At 43.3% G+C, this 17,112-nt stretch overlaps 1 protein-coding gene across 1 annotated transcript in view; it reads right to left on the bottom strand.

The window, feature by feature from the left end:
* Positions 1 to 17,112, bottom strand: part of SLC24A3 (solute carrier family 24 member 3) — a 48,277-nt gene that overhangs the window by 6,781 nt on the left and 24,384 nt on the right. Inside the window, exons 9-12 of the mRNA XM_063298691.1 lie at positions 16,533 to 16,809; positions 13,252 to 13,418; positions 11,390 to 11,504; positions 10,657 to 10,769 (exon numbers count right to left, since the gene is read on the bottom strand). Coding sequence (XP_063154761.1) covers positions 10,657 to 10,769; positions 11,390 to 11,504; positions 13,252 to 13,418; positions 16,533 to 16,809 — 672 coding nt within the window. The remainder of the gene's footprint in view (positions 1 to 10,656; positions 10,770 to 11,389; positions 11,505 to 13,251; positions 13,419 to 16,532; positions 16,810 to 17,112) is intronic.

Here is a 17,112-nt window from a genome sequence, read left to right as displayed (position 1 = left end):
CCTGTCTCTGATATACTGTATATAACATGACTCTTACGAGTACATCAGTTTCTAAGAGTGGAACACTATACCTACTTATGTAGAAGCAACCTCACTTAATTAAGTAAGACTCATTTTTAGTAATCATGCATAAGACTGTACTCTCAATTTTTTAGGTGATATTAAGGCATCAGAGTGATTATTTGTAAACTATTCTGGATGAAGGGTTCCTGGACCTTTAAAAGTTTTCAGAAACATGACATTTCCCAACAGTAAAAGGGAAGGATTCCTCTTAGTCACCTTAGTAGTAACAGATGTGTATATTTTTGTACTTGGCTCTACGCCAGTATACACATGATCTAACTGGAGATTCAGTGGGATCGTAATACATAGTTAGAAATAAAGTCTGCTGGGACAGCACATTTAAACTACAGCTGTTTAGACCTGAAGATGGTCAGAAAGAAGGATTACCATATTGCTCATGGTGTGTAAATGTATTTCATTTTTGCCTCTAGAAAAACAGAGTGTCAACTTTACATGCTGCTTCAAAAAGAGGCAATGATAGGTATTACGCAATCAGTATTTATGATCCATCAAGATAGCTGAAACAATCCACTTTCAAGCCTCTAAAAATATTATCAGTCAAACAACCCTATATTGAATCAATCTGTTAGTTTTTTCCTAGATCCATATAAATATCAAGACAAAGTCCATGAAACACAATTGTTTTCCAAACACACTTCTAACCTAGTATTGGTTGGCTTGCTTTTATTTTCTTTGGGTTACACAAATATTTTTAATGGCGAATTGCCATTCTTTTCAGAGGGCTCATGTCATATCTAGCAGACAAATGTTCTTCTAAAGGTGATGGGATGACTTCCAGATTTTAGTTACTCAGCTGGGCTCACAGATGTACAGAAAGAGAAGAGAAGAGAAGAAAAGCATTCATCTGCCACCACAAAATAACTGAGGATTAAAGTTCATGCCCTGTTAACAATACATTTCTTGTTCGTTCAACAGAAGGACTTTCTTCCTACTTTGTAAAGTTGTTCTCTGCCTAATGAGCAATTAAAATAAAATGTTTCTGCATCAAAGTAATGCTCAGTAGTATTGCATCAGTATCAGTATCAACCATTTCTTACTCTGCCTTCAAAAACAGTAAACACACAAGAGCTAGAACATGTAGAGGCAAAACGAAGTGTGAAAATTAATTTAAAATACACAAAAATCATAGAAATATTAAGAGAAGATATGGCTTAAGACTTTGATTTTCATTTAGCACAGCTATACCAGTAACCATTTTTCCTCTTGTATCCTTAACTCCCCAGGTCCAGACTGGGTACAATGACAAGTGAATGCATCTAGGATATTTTTATCTTCTGACAAACAGTAGTTTTGGGGCACCCTGAGACCCAGCTCAGGATCACTGCATGAGGGGGTCAAGACATCACTTTTCTTCTTGCCAGATATAGGTTCTTAGAGTCTCTTTAATGAATAAAACAGGCAAATTTCCCCAGGGAACTTTCTCTGGGTAAAAATTCACTGGGACAGTTGCAACTGAAGACTTTGCAGCTTTGCCATGCACGTTGTTTAGAGGCTCAGCTGCCCACAATGGACATTACAGCTGTGTTTCCTGGAACAAAGATTGGATTTCTGGGGCAAGAAAGCCTCTTGGCACATTTCTCAAGAAACAAAAATAGCTGACAAACAAGATAGTTATCCCTGGGCTAAGGTGTTGGCAAGATGTACTTTAATGCATCAGCAGTGCCACACTGCAGAGAGAGTAATAAAGAGAAAAGTCCACAGGGCGGGGATCTGTGAGGAACCAGGAATATGCACACAAAGAGTAACTCATGAAAACCCGGGATGAACCAGGACTGCAATAACTCCCCCTTCTGGCTGCAGCACACTTCATTGTCTCTACATCGCTGCTTCCTCTTCTGACAACAGACAAAGGGTTGCACACAAAAGTGCCAGCTACGTCCAGAAAGCAGCATTTAAGCACCAGCCATTAGGAAGCAGATCTGCAGAGTAAGCCCTCTTGAAGTTTGACCAGGAAATTGCAACTCAGGATTGCGGAGAAGCTTTCTGTCCTGCCTATTCATAGGGAAGGGAAGCCTGTCACCAACGGAGAACGTTACACTCAGGGAGAAAAGGGCTCCCCTTCCTCCCCTCCGCCTTATGATAGAGGAACGTTTATTCAAGCCCCCCTTTCCTTCCTGAGGGTGGTGGTAGAGGGACAGTCTCTTATACAGAGGCTGCTCTGTGGAGTTTCCATTTCCCACAGGGTGGGGAGGGGAAAATTTCCTGTCACTATTTCACTGAATGAACAGATGAGATTATACTGTGGCTGACTCAGGTTCTCTTGCATGGAAAGCAAAAATAAGAAAATAGGAAGAGTGGCATTCTTTCATTTCCACTTCTTCTGCAGCGCTTGGCTCAGGGTAGGCCAGGACCTGTTGCCAAAGCCCAAACCAACTTATTGCAGGCCCATACATAGAATAATAGAATTATAAAATTGGAAGGAGCCATTTCAACCCTCAAGCCTAACCCCTGCTCAGTAAAAAGTTAAAGCATCTTTGACAGACAACTGTCTCAATTATGTTTGAATTCATCCATTAAAGGGATGGCTGCCAGCTCTGTCAGTAATTGGCTTCATTGTTAAAACTGTTGTTACTGATAAAGTTTCCCCTGCCAGCTTCCATTGCAGCACCTCCTTTTTTTGACCTGGCAATTTTTCTTCCTTTGGCATAAGCTGAGGTGTCTGAAGTGTGCCTACCTATTTGTTCCTTCTGTGCAATTTTGGGGGGGGAGTGGCAGAGGAGGTGCCTGATGCTTCCTGCTCAACCTGTTTGTGCCATTGTTTTCATGAGCACAGCATTAGCTGGCTGGGGAATTCTGGGAGTTGAAGTCCACACATCTTAAAGTGGCCAAGGCTGAGAAACACTGCATTAGCATAACTTAGTATGCAGCAGTAGTGGTTTGGTGCCAAATTATCCTCATTAAGGAGTGTTAAGTTCCCCTGAAACTCCAAAGTTTAGAATACACAGTTACTCAATCCCTACCACTCCTTTCCCTCTTCTCTTTCTTCCCTCTTGGTTTTCTACAGAGTCTGTTCTCTGTTTTTTGGGTAATTGACAGCAAGATACAAATGCAGCACACAGAACAGATTTAAAGTTGAAATGAGCTTAATGAAAGCATGTGCCAAACTACTGTAATGTACTTTAATATTAATAGGTACTACAATGTTGCTACAAGGCTTGCCCTGCCAGAAATGTGATTCCCATTATCACATCTGGAATACCTAAAATGAAACCAATGATTGCGACCTAGAAAAATAAAATGAATTGTCAAGCTGCTTAACCTCAATATGCTATTTGGCCATCAATTTTCTCAGTAATTGGCGGCACTGTTAAAGTGTTGTTATGGATAAAAAGTTTTCCCTGTCAGCTTCCATTGCAGCACTTCCTTTCTTTGATCTGGCAATTTTTCTTCCTCTGGCATGAGCTGAAGTGTCTGAAGGTCGCTGTGCCCTGTTCCAATGCTTTAACTTCTTCAAGCTTGCAACTTGCAACACAAATATGCCAGGTTGCTCTCAAGCAGGATCTCAAGATGCAACTTCAGACCCTGGTTTGTTTATTTTCACTCTTCGTTTCTTAAAGTACCTTGTGTAAAAAGGTTTACATTTTCTGGTCCCTTCTCAGGCTGTATCACTTTGCTACCGTCTAGTGGTTGTCCAGATTTTTGCAGCCCCAAGTCTGGTTGCTCTACTTTATTAAATGTAGGGCAGAATGTGCTGAAGAATTCAATTATATTACAACTATTTATAGTTATATAATACAAATTTTGGTTCCTATTATATTCCAATTTAAGCTGTCCATTAGATATGGATTCTGACTTCATTTATTCTGCATTTAATAATTCTTACTTATCCCTAAATAGGTCAGTTCAAATTGATGCTTTTTATCCATTTCTAGCAACGTTCTCCTGCTCTCATAGGCACTTTCATTTTCAGTTATTGGTTTTACCTTTACTCTATCTGTTTATTACCTAACTATATTTATATAGGCCTATGTCAGGTTTTGGGAACAGCAAAGCATAATTATACTGTCCAAGGTCTTATTCCGCAAAGGAATTACTCATAGCCAGAGAGACACAAGAAGAGTAGTCAGCAAATAGACTCAGAGGTCAAAAGGAACACCAGTCCAAGATTCAGACAAGGCTCTGGAAATCAAAATTCAAGATCCAGGCAGCAAAAGGAGGGCACACTGACTGTCAGATAATCAGTGCTGACAAACTAACATAAGACTAAGATACTGCTTTCAATGAACAGCTACTCTTAAGAAGAGACATATTCTAGAAGCTGCTGCTGCTGCTATCCCATCTACACTCAGTGGGTGCTCATTCAAGCTCACTCAGATCTGATTTTAAGGTCATCCAGACACACTGGATTTCTCTCGAGTAGACCTTCATCCCCGCAATGCTTTTCCTTATGTTTTGTCTGGGACCATTCTTGGGGTTGCATAGGTGGGTCTAGATTGATTCATGGGTGCCGAAGACTTAGTGGGATTGTCTGATTTTTCTTCTTCCTCTGAGAAGGCAGCTATGCCAGGATGGGCCACTTTTACTCTCAAGCATTTAAATATTGACCATCAATTCCACAGCAGCAAGGACACTCAATGCTTTGACTGTATAGAGTAGCTTGCTCCCACTTTGCTCTCTTTTCTACTTTGACTGCTCTGGATACCAACTTACATACCCTTGGGGCATGGAAGATTTGTTTTGTCTTGACTTCTTGACATGTGACTCTGAAAACAGCTCTTATTTTGTTTCTTGTAAATCTTCTACAGTCAGCATTAAAATACAGTAACACAGATATTGTAGAATAGAGCTGGATGCAAAATGATAATTGTGATGTTGACAGACCCATTGTACAGTGTAAGTCCATTGAAAAAGATAGTGGAAGTTGGAGTGAAGTAGAATGCTAAGACGCCCAGCAGTGTATGGAAAGCTGGCATTAATGTCTTGTAATAGTTTGCAAGATCTTTCTGTAGCTCGTTATTCTCTTATTATTTCAGGCTTGTTAATGTTATTCTTTATGTTGGTACTCCCCAGCCTTGATTAGGAGCTGTAGACCTAAAATTGGGTGGGCACCTTAGCTTTATGTTGTGTTAGAAGAGAACACAGTAATTTCTGTAATACTATGTTTATTTGTTTATTTGTTTATTTATTTATCAAACTTTATCACCGCCCATCTCCCTCCCAAGGAGGGACTCTGGGCGGTTTACAATAAAAATGAAGTTAAAATCAAGACAGTTACAAATACAATAAATACACTAAACTAACATATGATGGAGTCCAGATAGCTGAGAGTTCTTATCAGTCCATGAGTGTAATAGGTCCATCAAAAACCACTCTAGGGTGCTAGCCATCCCCAGGTATGGATATTCAACCTCCCATTCCAAGCTTGCTGGAAAAATCAGGTCTTTAGTCTTTTTTGAAAGTCCAGGAGCAAGGGGCCTGTCTCACCTCTGGGGGAAGGATGTTCCAAAGGGCGGAAGCTACTGCAGAGAAGGCACGCTTCTGGGACCCCACTAGATAGAATTCTTTTACAGATGGGGTCCGCAACATGTACTCCCTGCATGATCGGGTGGGGTGGGTCGATGTAATAGGGATGAGATGGTCCCTCAGATATCCTGGTCCCATGCCATGTAGGGCTTTATAGGTGATAACCAACACCTTGAACTGGACCTAGAAGCAGACTGGAACCCAGTCACGTAACAAAGGTGTGACATGTGCAAAGCTTGGGACACCCAAGATTGCCCGCACGGCCACATTCTGGACCAGTTGTAGCTTCTGGATATTCTTCAAGGGTAGCCCCATGTAGAGAGCATTACAGTAGTCTCTATGGGAGATGACCAGGGCATGAGTGACCATTCGAAGGGCCTCTTGGTCCAGGAAAGGGTGTAACTGGCACACAAGTTGTGCAAAGGCCCTCCTGGCCACAATTGCCACCTGCTCTTTGAGCAGGAGTCGTGAGTCCAGGAGGACCCCCAAGTTATGCACCGGGTCTGTCTGGGGCAGTGCAACCCCATCCAGCACTAAAGATGACAATTTCCCAGAATCCAAGGAGCCATTAATCCACAGCCACTCTCTCTTACTAGGGTTCAGTCGAAGCCTGTTGTTCCCCAACCAGACCCCCACAGCCCCCAGGCACCTGGAGAGGGTGGTCACAGCATCACTTACTTCACCCGGGATGGAGATATATAATTGAGTATCATCTGCATATTGATGATACCTCATCCTGTGGTGATGGATGATCTCACCCAGAGGTTTCATGTAGATGTTAAAAAGGAGCGGAGAGAGTACTGAGCCCTGCAGCACCCCACAAAAGAGGGGCCATGGGCTGGATCTCTCGCTTCCTATCAATACCGATTGGGATGGGCCCTGGAGGAAGGAGGTGAACCAGCGTAAGACTACGCCGCCCACCCCCAACTCCCTGAGCCGACCCAAAAGGATACCATGGTCAATGGTATCGAAAGCCGCTGAGAGGTCAAGAAGAGCAAGGATGGATGCACTGCTTCCATCCAGCTCCCACCAGAGGTCATCCATAAGTGCGACCAATGCCGTTTCCATCCCATATCTGGGCCTGAAATCTGACGAAAGGGGTCTAGATAATCTGTTTCATCCAGGATCCTCTGGAGCTGCAACGCCACCACTTTCTCAACCATCTTCCCCAAAAAGGGAAGGTGGGAGACTGGACAAAAGTTGTCCAGTACATTAGGGTCCAGTGATGGTATCTTGAGGAGGGGGCTCACCAGTGCCTCCTTAAAGGCTGCTGGAAATACCCCCTCTCTCAAGGATGCATTCACCATTGCCTGGACCCAACCACACGTCATCTCCCAAGCTGCCTTCACCAGCTGGGAGGGGCATGGATCTGATTGGCAAGTGGTGGCATTTACAGTCCAGAGGATCCTGTCCACTTCCTCGGGCTCAACAGGATCAAACCATCCCCAGGTAAGAAGGTTCCCCGGGCATCTCCACAGACTGCCTCACGCTCAGAGTCCAACTTGGAATGGATCTGAGTGATTTTATCCTGCAGACAGGGCCGCAACTAGGGTCTGTGTCACCCAGGGTAAAATTGGATACCATGCCCATTTTGGCGCCCCCCCAGCACTCATTTTGGCACCCCACCAGCACGGCGCCCGGGGCACATGCCCCGGTTGCCCCCCCCCCAGTTGCAGCCCTGCCTGCAGATGCCCAGAAAACTCCTCAGCTCGGCCCTGTAGATGGATCTCCGAATCCCTTTTCCCCAAAAGGGATTGGGTAATTTTAAACAGGGCCACCAGGTGGCATTCCACAGATGCAATAAGAGCAGAGAAATACTGATGTTTCACCACCACAAGGTAGGCCTTAATAGCAGCTCTAACCTGTGTTCGGTCGAATTCGGTCTTTGTCTTCCTCAAGTGGCACTCTAGGCATCTCTTAATCCTCTTCAGAACCCTCAGCTCCTCTGTAAGTAATGGGGAGTGTCAGGTTCAATGGGATAAAAGAGGCCACATAGGCGTGATCCTGTCCAAGGCCCCGGCTGCCTCCCTATTCCAGGCAGCCGCCAGGGCCTCCACTGGACCATGCAGCAGATCCTTGGGTATAACCCCCAGCTCCCTGTGAAACCCTGTTGGGTCCATCAGTCGCCAGGGGCAGACCAGTTGAATGGGTCCTGCCTCCTTGCAGAGGGGGGTGGCATAGGAGAATCTCAGGCTCACCAGGGCATGATCTGACCATGACAAAGGGGAAAGATGTATTGCTCCCCTCAGATCATGTTGCCACTGCTCCGACAAGAAAACTAAATCCGAGGTGAGGCCACTGTCCCGAGTTGGGTCCCGAATAATCTGAATCTGGTCCATGGCCGCCATGGTGGTCATGAACTCCCAAGCTGCCTCCGAGGCCTGTCCCAGGGATGGCAGATTGAAGTCCCCCAGAACCATACATTTGGGGAACTCCACCGCCAACCCTGAGACAGCCTCCAACAGCTCAGGCAGGGAGGTTGCTACACAGCAGGGAGACTGGTACAGTAGCAACACCCCCAACTGTTCCCGGGAACCCAACTTGAAAAACAGGATCTCACTGGTGGAGCAGGGCCCCTGAAGGCCACTAGAGATTCCCGGATGACAACAGCCACCTCTCCTCCCCTGCCCTGAAGTCTCGGCTGGTGCCATACTCGAAACCCAGCTGGGCACATCTCTGCAAGAAGGACACCTCCTTCCAGGCCCAGCCAGGTTTCAGTAGTGCACGCCAGGTCAGCCCCCTCCTCTGCAATCAAATTGCAGATGAGGGGGGCCTTGTTGTTAACTGACCTGGCATTACAAAGCAGCAGCCAGAGGTCAGGGCCACCAGGGATCTCCTGACCAGGACCTTGGTCTGAGCATGGAGGGCCAGAACACGCCACTGGTAATAAACACCAGGGCACCTTCCCTGTAGATGGCCCACCCTCCGGCTCCCGTCATAACGTCCCTGGCCCATCACCACCTCGATCTTTGGTCCTGCCCTACAATCCCCAAAGTCTTGCAGTCCATTAGCCCCCAATCCTGGACTATGAAGATCCCTGGTTGAAAATAGAGATTCCTCCATTCAGAAGCTCACTCCCTCACTCACACGCGCAATCGGTTGCAGTGTGATGGCAGGCCCTTTGAGCGTACCAGCTCATGCTCTTGCACTGTCAGAGCCCCACCATCACCCACCCACTCATTCCCTATGCCCCCCCAGCTTCTCTCACTAGTCAAGAGGGGGCGCACCATCTGCTACTCCTCACCTCCTGCTTCTCATTTAGGAGGTGAGTGTTTCCATACATTCATTCTCAACCGTAACTGTACTCCCTCTCATGCCTCTCGCACTTGAGCGGGAGTACCCCATTCACCCTGGAGGGACTTTCGCAAAGCTAGTGATGACTAAAGGTTGGGGCAGGGATGGCCAGAGTTAAATCCTAAATTCTCAGATCTTAAACTTAAAATTTACGCCCACAGACCAGTTCTTCTAAAGCTGCCAGATACTGACCCATTCCAATTATCCAGGGGCCGCCCCAGTCACACCAATGCCACCAAGGCCTGTTGCACCACCGGTATCCCTGCCTGCAGAGATGAACCAACGCCCCCCACTTCATCTGGGGGGCTCCAGTCAAGGTTCCGGGCACAATCCGGTCAACAGCCCCGGCAGCAACACTAGGCCTACTGCATCATCAGTGTCATCGTGACCAGTCTGTCACCCAAGCCCAGTGCGTCCTCAAGGCCGGTTCGTGGCTGTGTGGCTTCTTCTGTCATCGGTCCATTTGAATTTTATGCCAGGAGACACCCTGTCACCTGGGTCCACAGCGCCGCCGGCATCCACTGGCATCCACTGCTCACCACAACTGTCGAGGTGGGCTGTCGCCACCTTAGTTTGTTCAGTGGCTCCGGCAAACTTCCTGGCTATAGCTCTGGCTCCAACTCCAGCAGCCGCTCAAGGCCTGCTGTGCCGCCGATATCCCCCGGGTCCCGTCACCACCAGATCCACTGTGCCGCCGGCCATGACTCCAGAAGTTGCCCAAGGCCCATTGCACCGCTGACCTCCCCTGGGTCCCGTCATCGCCAGGATCTCCATGCCGCCAGTGTCTGCTGGGTCCCGTCACCGTCGAAATATGGCGATGCAGCCCCTTTCATCTGGGGGTCTCCAGGAGTGGTCCCGATAGGGACTCCAACCACCACAGCTCTGGCAAGGGAGGGCTCCAGCTCTGGTCCCAGGTTGCTCCAACTCCACACCCCACCAGGACCCACTGGTCCCCACCGCTCCATCCAGGGGGCTCCAACCAACCCCACACCTACCTGTCAGGTAAGGGGGGAATTATACACCCCCAAGCTACCTGCAGGCAGGTAGGCTGGGGTAACAAATTTAGAAGTTTGGAGCTCACCCCCTCAGAGCGGTGAACAGTGTTCGCTCACAGCCACCATCTTTTCTGCTACTACTTTTTGCTACTACTTTCATAGTAATACTTTGCTAAAAAGTACTGTTGCTTCATATACAATGAATGTGGTCACTCTGATCTACCTAGGGTGACAGAAAAGTGGAAGCAATATTTTGGATGTGTATTCCTAATTGAAGGAGGAAGTACCTTGTTCCCATCCACCTATTCATGTCATCCAACAGAATAATTTTTTGCTTGGATTATATTCATTCAAAACGTTGCACAATTTTCCCCCAAACTCATCCATTGTTCTTTTATTATCACTATGCCTTGGAGCATAACATGTAACTATTACCAACCCATAGATTTCTACTTCAGTGCACACCCACATCATTCTAGATACCATTTTATACTTTCTCACATAATTTCCCCCCCTTTCCTTTTAATCTTCGTATTGAAACATGAAAATGTAAGCTGCTCAAGAGTCTTTTTGGATTGGAAAGGTAAATAAGGAAACCAACAAGTAACCTTTTAAGTTACATAGAGAAGGTATAGACAAGGCTACGAATTTTAATTCTATCTGTGCCAAAGGCAGTATTCCCTCCTAACAGTAAGGATGGTACCAGTCAGAATTGTTATCCATCTTAATTCCTAATCTCTTCTTAGTATTGCTCATGTCTAGAAAGTTGTTTTCCATCTCATGTACTTGTCTTATTCATTCAGGTAAATGTAAAACTTACAACAGAGCCATAGTTTACTGCTAGAGTCTGTAGAGACCATGGAAGGCCAAGGCCAATTAGAATGTCAAAGACATTGCTTCCAATGGAGTTTGATACAGCCATGTCACCCATTCCTGCAACAGAAGAAATTAGGTAAGTCAGAATTACTGCAAAACAAAATTAATTGACTTAAGCACGATTCTAAATCCATAACTGGGCATTACCTTTGTTATGACCAACCAAAATGTCACAAAAGTATATGTAAGCTTTCTTCAGAACAAAATGTAACAAAAGTTAAGAAAAAGGGAAATTACTGCTGCAATATTATCATAGAGCAATTTAAAAAGCTTCCCCACCTATTTGTTCCTTCTGTTCAGTTTTTGGGGGAGAGTGAATGTGCTTGATGCTTCCTGTTCACCTTGTTTTTGCCATCATTTTCATTAGCATAACTTGGTATGTAGCAGTAGTGGTTTGGCACCAAATTGCCCTCATTAAGTAGTTTTAAGTGGAGTTTCCACTTCCATTTTTAAGTGGAGTTTCCCATGAAACTCCAAAGTTTAGAACTAGATAGCCAGAATAATACCTGAAGAAGAGAGTATATACTCATAACTCACTCTTTTCCATATTATGAGTATATACTCTCTATTGTAGCACTTGTTATCCATATCCCTTTATCCTGCAGCAGACTTAAATAATGTCTTTCAAAGATCTTCAAGAACTCTGTAATATTCATATATAACAACTACAAACATACCTTGTCTTGCTACAATAAGGCTTGCCATGCAGTCTGGTACACTGGTTCCAGCTGCCAGAAATGTGATCCCCATTATCACATCTGGAATACCCAAAGTGAAACCAATGATTGTGACCTAGAAAAATAAAATGAACTGTCAAGTTCATTAAGCTCATACATACAATGCTATTTGATTTTCAGCTAAGTGTTCTGTGCATGGAGACACTTCAGGTTTCCCCATCGTCCCAAATGGAACACTCTGTGGTTAAGAGTGGATTATGGTTACACCTAACCTCTGCAGGAGCAGAGGCATTTATTAGGATAGTCTGCCTGAAAAGGTTATTGGATCCAGTTGGATTCCAAGAAGACTACCCCGCCAGTGGTCTGGTTGATATTATGGATGGTACCTAGAATAGAAAGCTTTCAAGTGTTGTCAGCACAATTGCTCCTGAGTGCCCTCTCTGGCCTGCTTCAGTACATGGAAGAACTGTAGGTACTAATGGGGTAAGGCAGACAGCTAGAGCCCAGATAGAGGAAGAACAGAATCTAAGAAGCACAGCTTAAAAACCACTTCATGGCTTGTGAAAGAAGGATCTTTATTGCAGTTAATGACCAGTCCATAACCAAGGCTTGTACTATAGTTATATAGTGCAGAAAAGCATGAGTTATTTTTTCCTGTACATACTGCATCCCCAACCTTATGGCCTGCTAAGTTGTTTCAAGTTGTAAGTGGCTGACTTTCACTCCCATTTCTTCTTCCCAGAATTGTTATACAGAATATTAGAAGGCTTGTACTACATTTAATGAGTTATTTTGCAAATAAAATATCACATATTCATGTTATCTGGAGGCTACCTGTCATACAGAGTCAACTATGAGGTGTCTAATAGCTCCTCTAGTGTAGTTAGATTTAATCAGTTTCAATTGCAATGCTTGAAGACCTGGCCTTTCTGCTCGGAGGATGTGCTCTACAACTTGTCCTCTGGATCCTTGCCCAACTTGCCTTCTAATTTTCTAGCTGAGAGGTTATTAGAAATGTCTTATTTAGCAAGATAAATGAAGGTAGTCACCCTCCCAACAGTCCTCTAGCAATCAGTGAAATGATGCCAGGAGTGACAAATCTGATATCCCAGGACCATCTGTGGCCCCTCCTTTGTTAACAGCTTCTGCCATCCCTTCATCACAATTGCCTCCGAGTCCCCCGACGGGAATCCCCCGACGGGAGGAGATGGGCGGGGATAAATTAGATAAAAAAAACAAATGCTTCTCAGATGGAGCACAAGATACCTCCTTGTTTAAAAGAGGCAATTATTAGACTTCTTCTTAAGAAGATTGCGTTGAAGCCCTCAGAGATAGGCAACTTGTTAGGATTAGGTATAGGATGTGGGCTTTTTACAAAGGGATTTGGCAAATCTACATAGGACAGATCCATAATATGAATTCTATAATCTTTTAAGAATAGGCAGAATTATTGTGGGGGGTGATGGGCCAGTCCAGAATTTTGTTTTTCCTGAAATTTATGGGGCATGGGAAAAACGCCCACAAGCCCATTTTAAGATGTACACTATAGTTTTGTGCCTTTTCTGCCTCAAAATGGCAGAAAATGGTGCTTTTGTGGCAATTGTGATGAAGGGATGGCAGAAGCTGTTAACAAAGGAGGGGCCACAGATGGTCCTGGGATATCAGATTTGTCACTCCTGGCATCATTTCACTGATTGCTAGAGGACTGTTGGGAGGGTGACTACCTTCATGCCTTCCTTATGAGCTTCTGGCTGAGTAGTGCTGAAAATGAAGGCTAGATTTTACTGTGTGTCTTGTGTCCCCTTTAAGAAGACAATGCATCTACTGAATCTAAAGCTGTCTTACTCAAGCCTAGTACATACCATCCAGACCATCATGTAGGAAAAGGCTGCAATCCAGAGTGTGGAGGAAACAAAAGTGACCAAGAACCACTTCTCCCAGTGGGGTTTATTACAGTTGGGCACCGTGAAGTATAAGAGCAAAGAGAGAGGCCAGGTGAAGAGCCACTTGATAGTTTCTATTAAGCCAGCTGTAAAAATAAATAAATCAATAAATATCATAAGATCCAAAGAGTTTTGCTTGCACTTCTTATGCCACACTTTTGTAAATAATCAAAGCTATGCTAAAGCAGAGCTGGCAAATATAGTTAGAAAAAAGTATGGAAATCTGAGTAGTTCAGGCCAGCAAACGTTCATACCTTACAAAAGAGATAGACAGAGAGACAGGCAGACATACCTTTACAGGCCTTATGATAGCCAAAGGCCAGAAGTTTAAAATAACATATAGGGACAAAGGGTCCAATCATACAATGCAAAATAAAAACATTCATGAATATTGGATTAGATCTTGCCACTTGGATTTTATTCTTATTCTTATATTTATTAACGGTATTTATATTGTTATAACGGTATATATATTGTATTTGTATTTTATATTTATTGTTTTAATTAACTGACTTTGTTGTAAATTGCCCAGAGTCCCTCTGGTGGGAGGAGATGGGCGGTGACAAATTTGATAAATAAATGAATGAATGAATGAATGAATAAATAAATAAATAAAGTTAAAAAGGGGAAAGGAAAGGAGGAGGATGGGAGCTGAGTACAATAACTGAGGAAGATGATAAATTGAAAAGTTTACAGTATGTAAATTCAGTTAAGTCCTCTGGCTTCTGACAAGAGATATAGTGCAAAATTTAGCCACTTGCCTGGAAGATTCACTGAACCAATCCCATAGTAAAAAGTGCATTGCACTCTGTTGGTGCCAACTCAAATATTTTCAGTTTGAGGGGTCATCAATTCCACTCTCCAGGGAGGATAGATTGGCGAGTGATAGCAGTCTCAATTTCATATTAGAACAGGGAGGGAATGTTGTTACATCTCCTTGTTAACAACATTGAGAGGAAGGTATCTAAGTGTGCCAGAGTGAATATTCTTTGGTGTGAGTATACAAAATTTGAAACATTTTAGGGTTGGTGAAAGGTGGGTATATAAAGTTAAAATAGAAGCAGTGTGACATTGTGGTGTTGTCTCCTTGCACACTGAGGTCTTTAATTCTTCGTTTAATTTCACTTCCAGGCCAACATGCATAGACCTTGTTGAATAAGTCTGCAATAAGCCAGGAAACAGGAAATTTGGTTCTGCTGTGAAGATGTATTACTTTCTAGGAGCGTGAACTGAGCCAGAGACTCTCCTCCCCAAAATTTGCTTGAACCAATATTTTAAACAGCATAGCTTCAAGCAGGCATCAATGAGATACATCCCAGCTCTAACTGAAGGAGAACATTGGCAATTGAGCATGAGACTCAGAGTGTAGTTCTCAGAATTTTGGATTGTATTAACTCTAATGCAGGGACAGCCTTGTACACAAAATACTATGTGCAATACAAAAGAAGCATATAATAATAAAACAAAAACAGCCTCGATAATCCCCCCTTCAAGGCTGTAAAATCCTTTTTTTGCAGGAAACATGGTCTTCCAACCTATAAAATTAAAAATTCAGAGCTGCTTCCCTATTAGCAACTCCTAGTTGGAATGGTGGTCAGGCCCATAGAAGTATGAGCATGTTTATCTCTGCCAAATTTTCTTATTGAATAAATCTAAATTTTGGAATGACACATTATCTTTTCAATGCCCATCTCACAATATCCATCCCTTTTATTTTAAATGAAGTAAATCATCATTGCTTCTTTCAGTATTTTTCAAGGGTTCTCTAGGTTTTGGCTCTGTGCTATAGTATGAGTCAATCAAATCTTTATTATGGTCAAAGAACAGCATAAGTAGGGTAGGGTACAGACAGTTAAAAGCATAGAAAATACATTAAAGCCTAAAAAATAATATTTAAACACAAAAGTCTAAAAGAAATCTGAAAGAAGGGGTATGGAGTAGGTGTAGGGGAGCATAAAGGTTAGTATGTGACACACTTTATCTATCCATTTCCAGAGAGCTCTAGTATGTTGAATTAGATGCTCATTAAGACTAGTTTATGGCACCAGATTTCATCTGATGAATTTTGAGCACTGCTGCGCAGAACCTGGCAACATTGTATGTTGTAGCAGGGTTGGTATCTGACAGCAACAGGGAGGTGTAAAATTGTCCTGTGCATCCTGGGTATTTATACAGTAATGGTAAGATGAGGCTCGTACGAATGTCATAAGATGAGGCTAGCATGAATGTTATGCTACAGCATGAATATTTCCCTCTGCAGGCTGGCTGCAGAATATTCTCAAGTATTCCCCAGTTAGGCACAGAAACAAGAGGAATTTTGTGGATGTTTTTAGTGCAGAAGTGGGTTTCCAGAAGGTCAGAAGGCTTTACTGTAGTCCCTTATCTTTCAGATGTTGCCTCTCCTGTTCTAGTGGAAGCACATGAGACTCCAGTAACATTCATTACTTCCACATTATGACAGCACTTGCAACCAGCAGAGTTCAAAAGGTCTGTCTAATTCCAAAGCATCCAATCAAGAAGAGCCAAAACAGAAATTCTTGCTAATTCATGTAGTTATTACACTTATTTTGCTTTCAGTGCTACTAATATTAACTGCTTAATAATTAAAGCAAAAATACAAAAATGTTTTTGAAATTTCTTCAAGAGTCCATAGACCAGAAATATTATGTTTTGGAAGTGGAAAACACAAATGGAATATAAAACAATATTAAAGGGTTTTGTAAGATTTTCCCCCTAAAAGGTGAGAAGGGAACTTGGTGCTGCATAAATACTTAGAACCACAACATCCATAGTCCCATTCTGGCTTGGGTTGGTGGAAGTTGAAGTCCAAAATATTTGGAGGACACTAGGCTGCCTACCTTAACCCAAAAGGGAAAAATACTTTAAATTGTCCAGTCCCACAAAGCACTGAACATAGAAAAGCATCTCTGGCATTTGCATAGCTGTTATTCTCCTTTTTCCTCCAAGGCATCAAAGGATACAATTATCTAAGGACAGTAAATTAATTTGAATTAATTTTAGCTGTATGAGAGAAAAAGTGGAGGGAAAGTTTAGGCACACTACTTGCTCTCCTCTGTTTGTCCTTTCTAATAGTGTACCATAAACAGTAAATCTGTCCAGATTAGATATTTCAACATTAGTTGAAAGACAAGGAATTGAAATGTTAAGGAAAAATAGGTGGAAATACAGGAATTTCTTACATGGTGGATCAAAGGGAGTGTAAGGACCTTGGTTGTCATCTTCTTCTTCCTCTTCCTCTTCCTCATCATCATTCTCATTGTTTTCATTGTCATCATTTTCATTCTCTGTTTCATTCCCACCCTCAGCAGCCTCCTCATCTCTTCTGGTTCCATTTGCGCTTCTGTTAGCAGAATTGCTGAGCCCTGATCCATTCTCCATGGTATGTTTGAGAGGGACCTTGATGGCTATCTCTGATTCTCCATTGGTATACACTCTGCTGTTGATTAATCTTTGTCTCTGGAAGAAAACAAAAACAAAGCAAAATCTGTAGGCATTTTTAAAACACAAATAAACAGAATAAAAAGAGAAACAGATGTACGAAACCAAATGATCAAATTATTTGTTAAAAAATATTTGGCTGATGCCAGTAATGCATTAAGGTCATCAGGTGTGGTTTTAGAGCACTTGTAACTTTTATTGATGCATTAAGCCTTTGCATACTCATTCCATGACCGGAGACCAGGTCAAGGCAATATTCAAACAAAGAGTCTTGGATGTTAATGCCCAAACAGACATTGAGTCACTTGCACACAATAGGTC

Source organism: Candoia aspera, chromosome 3 (assembly GCF_035149785.1).
Source record: "Candoia aspera isolate rCanAsp1 chromosome 3, rCanAsp1.hap2, whole genome shotgun sequence".
In the NCBI taxonomy this organism is placed as follows: domain Eukaryota; kingdom Metazoa; phylum Chordata; class Lepidosauria; order Squamata; family Boidae; genus Candoia; species Candoia aspera.
The sequence above is the reverse complement of the archived record's forward strand: the minus strand, read 5'-3'. Positions and strand labels throughout refer to the sequence as shown.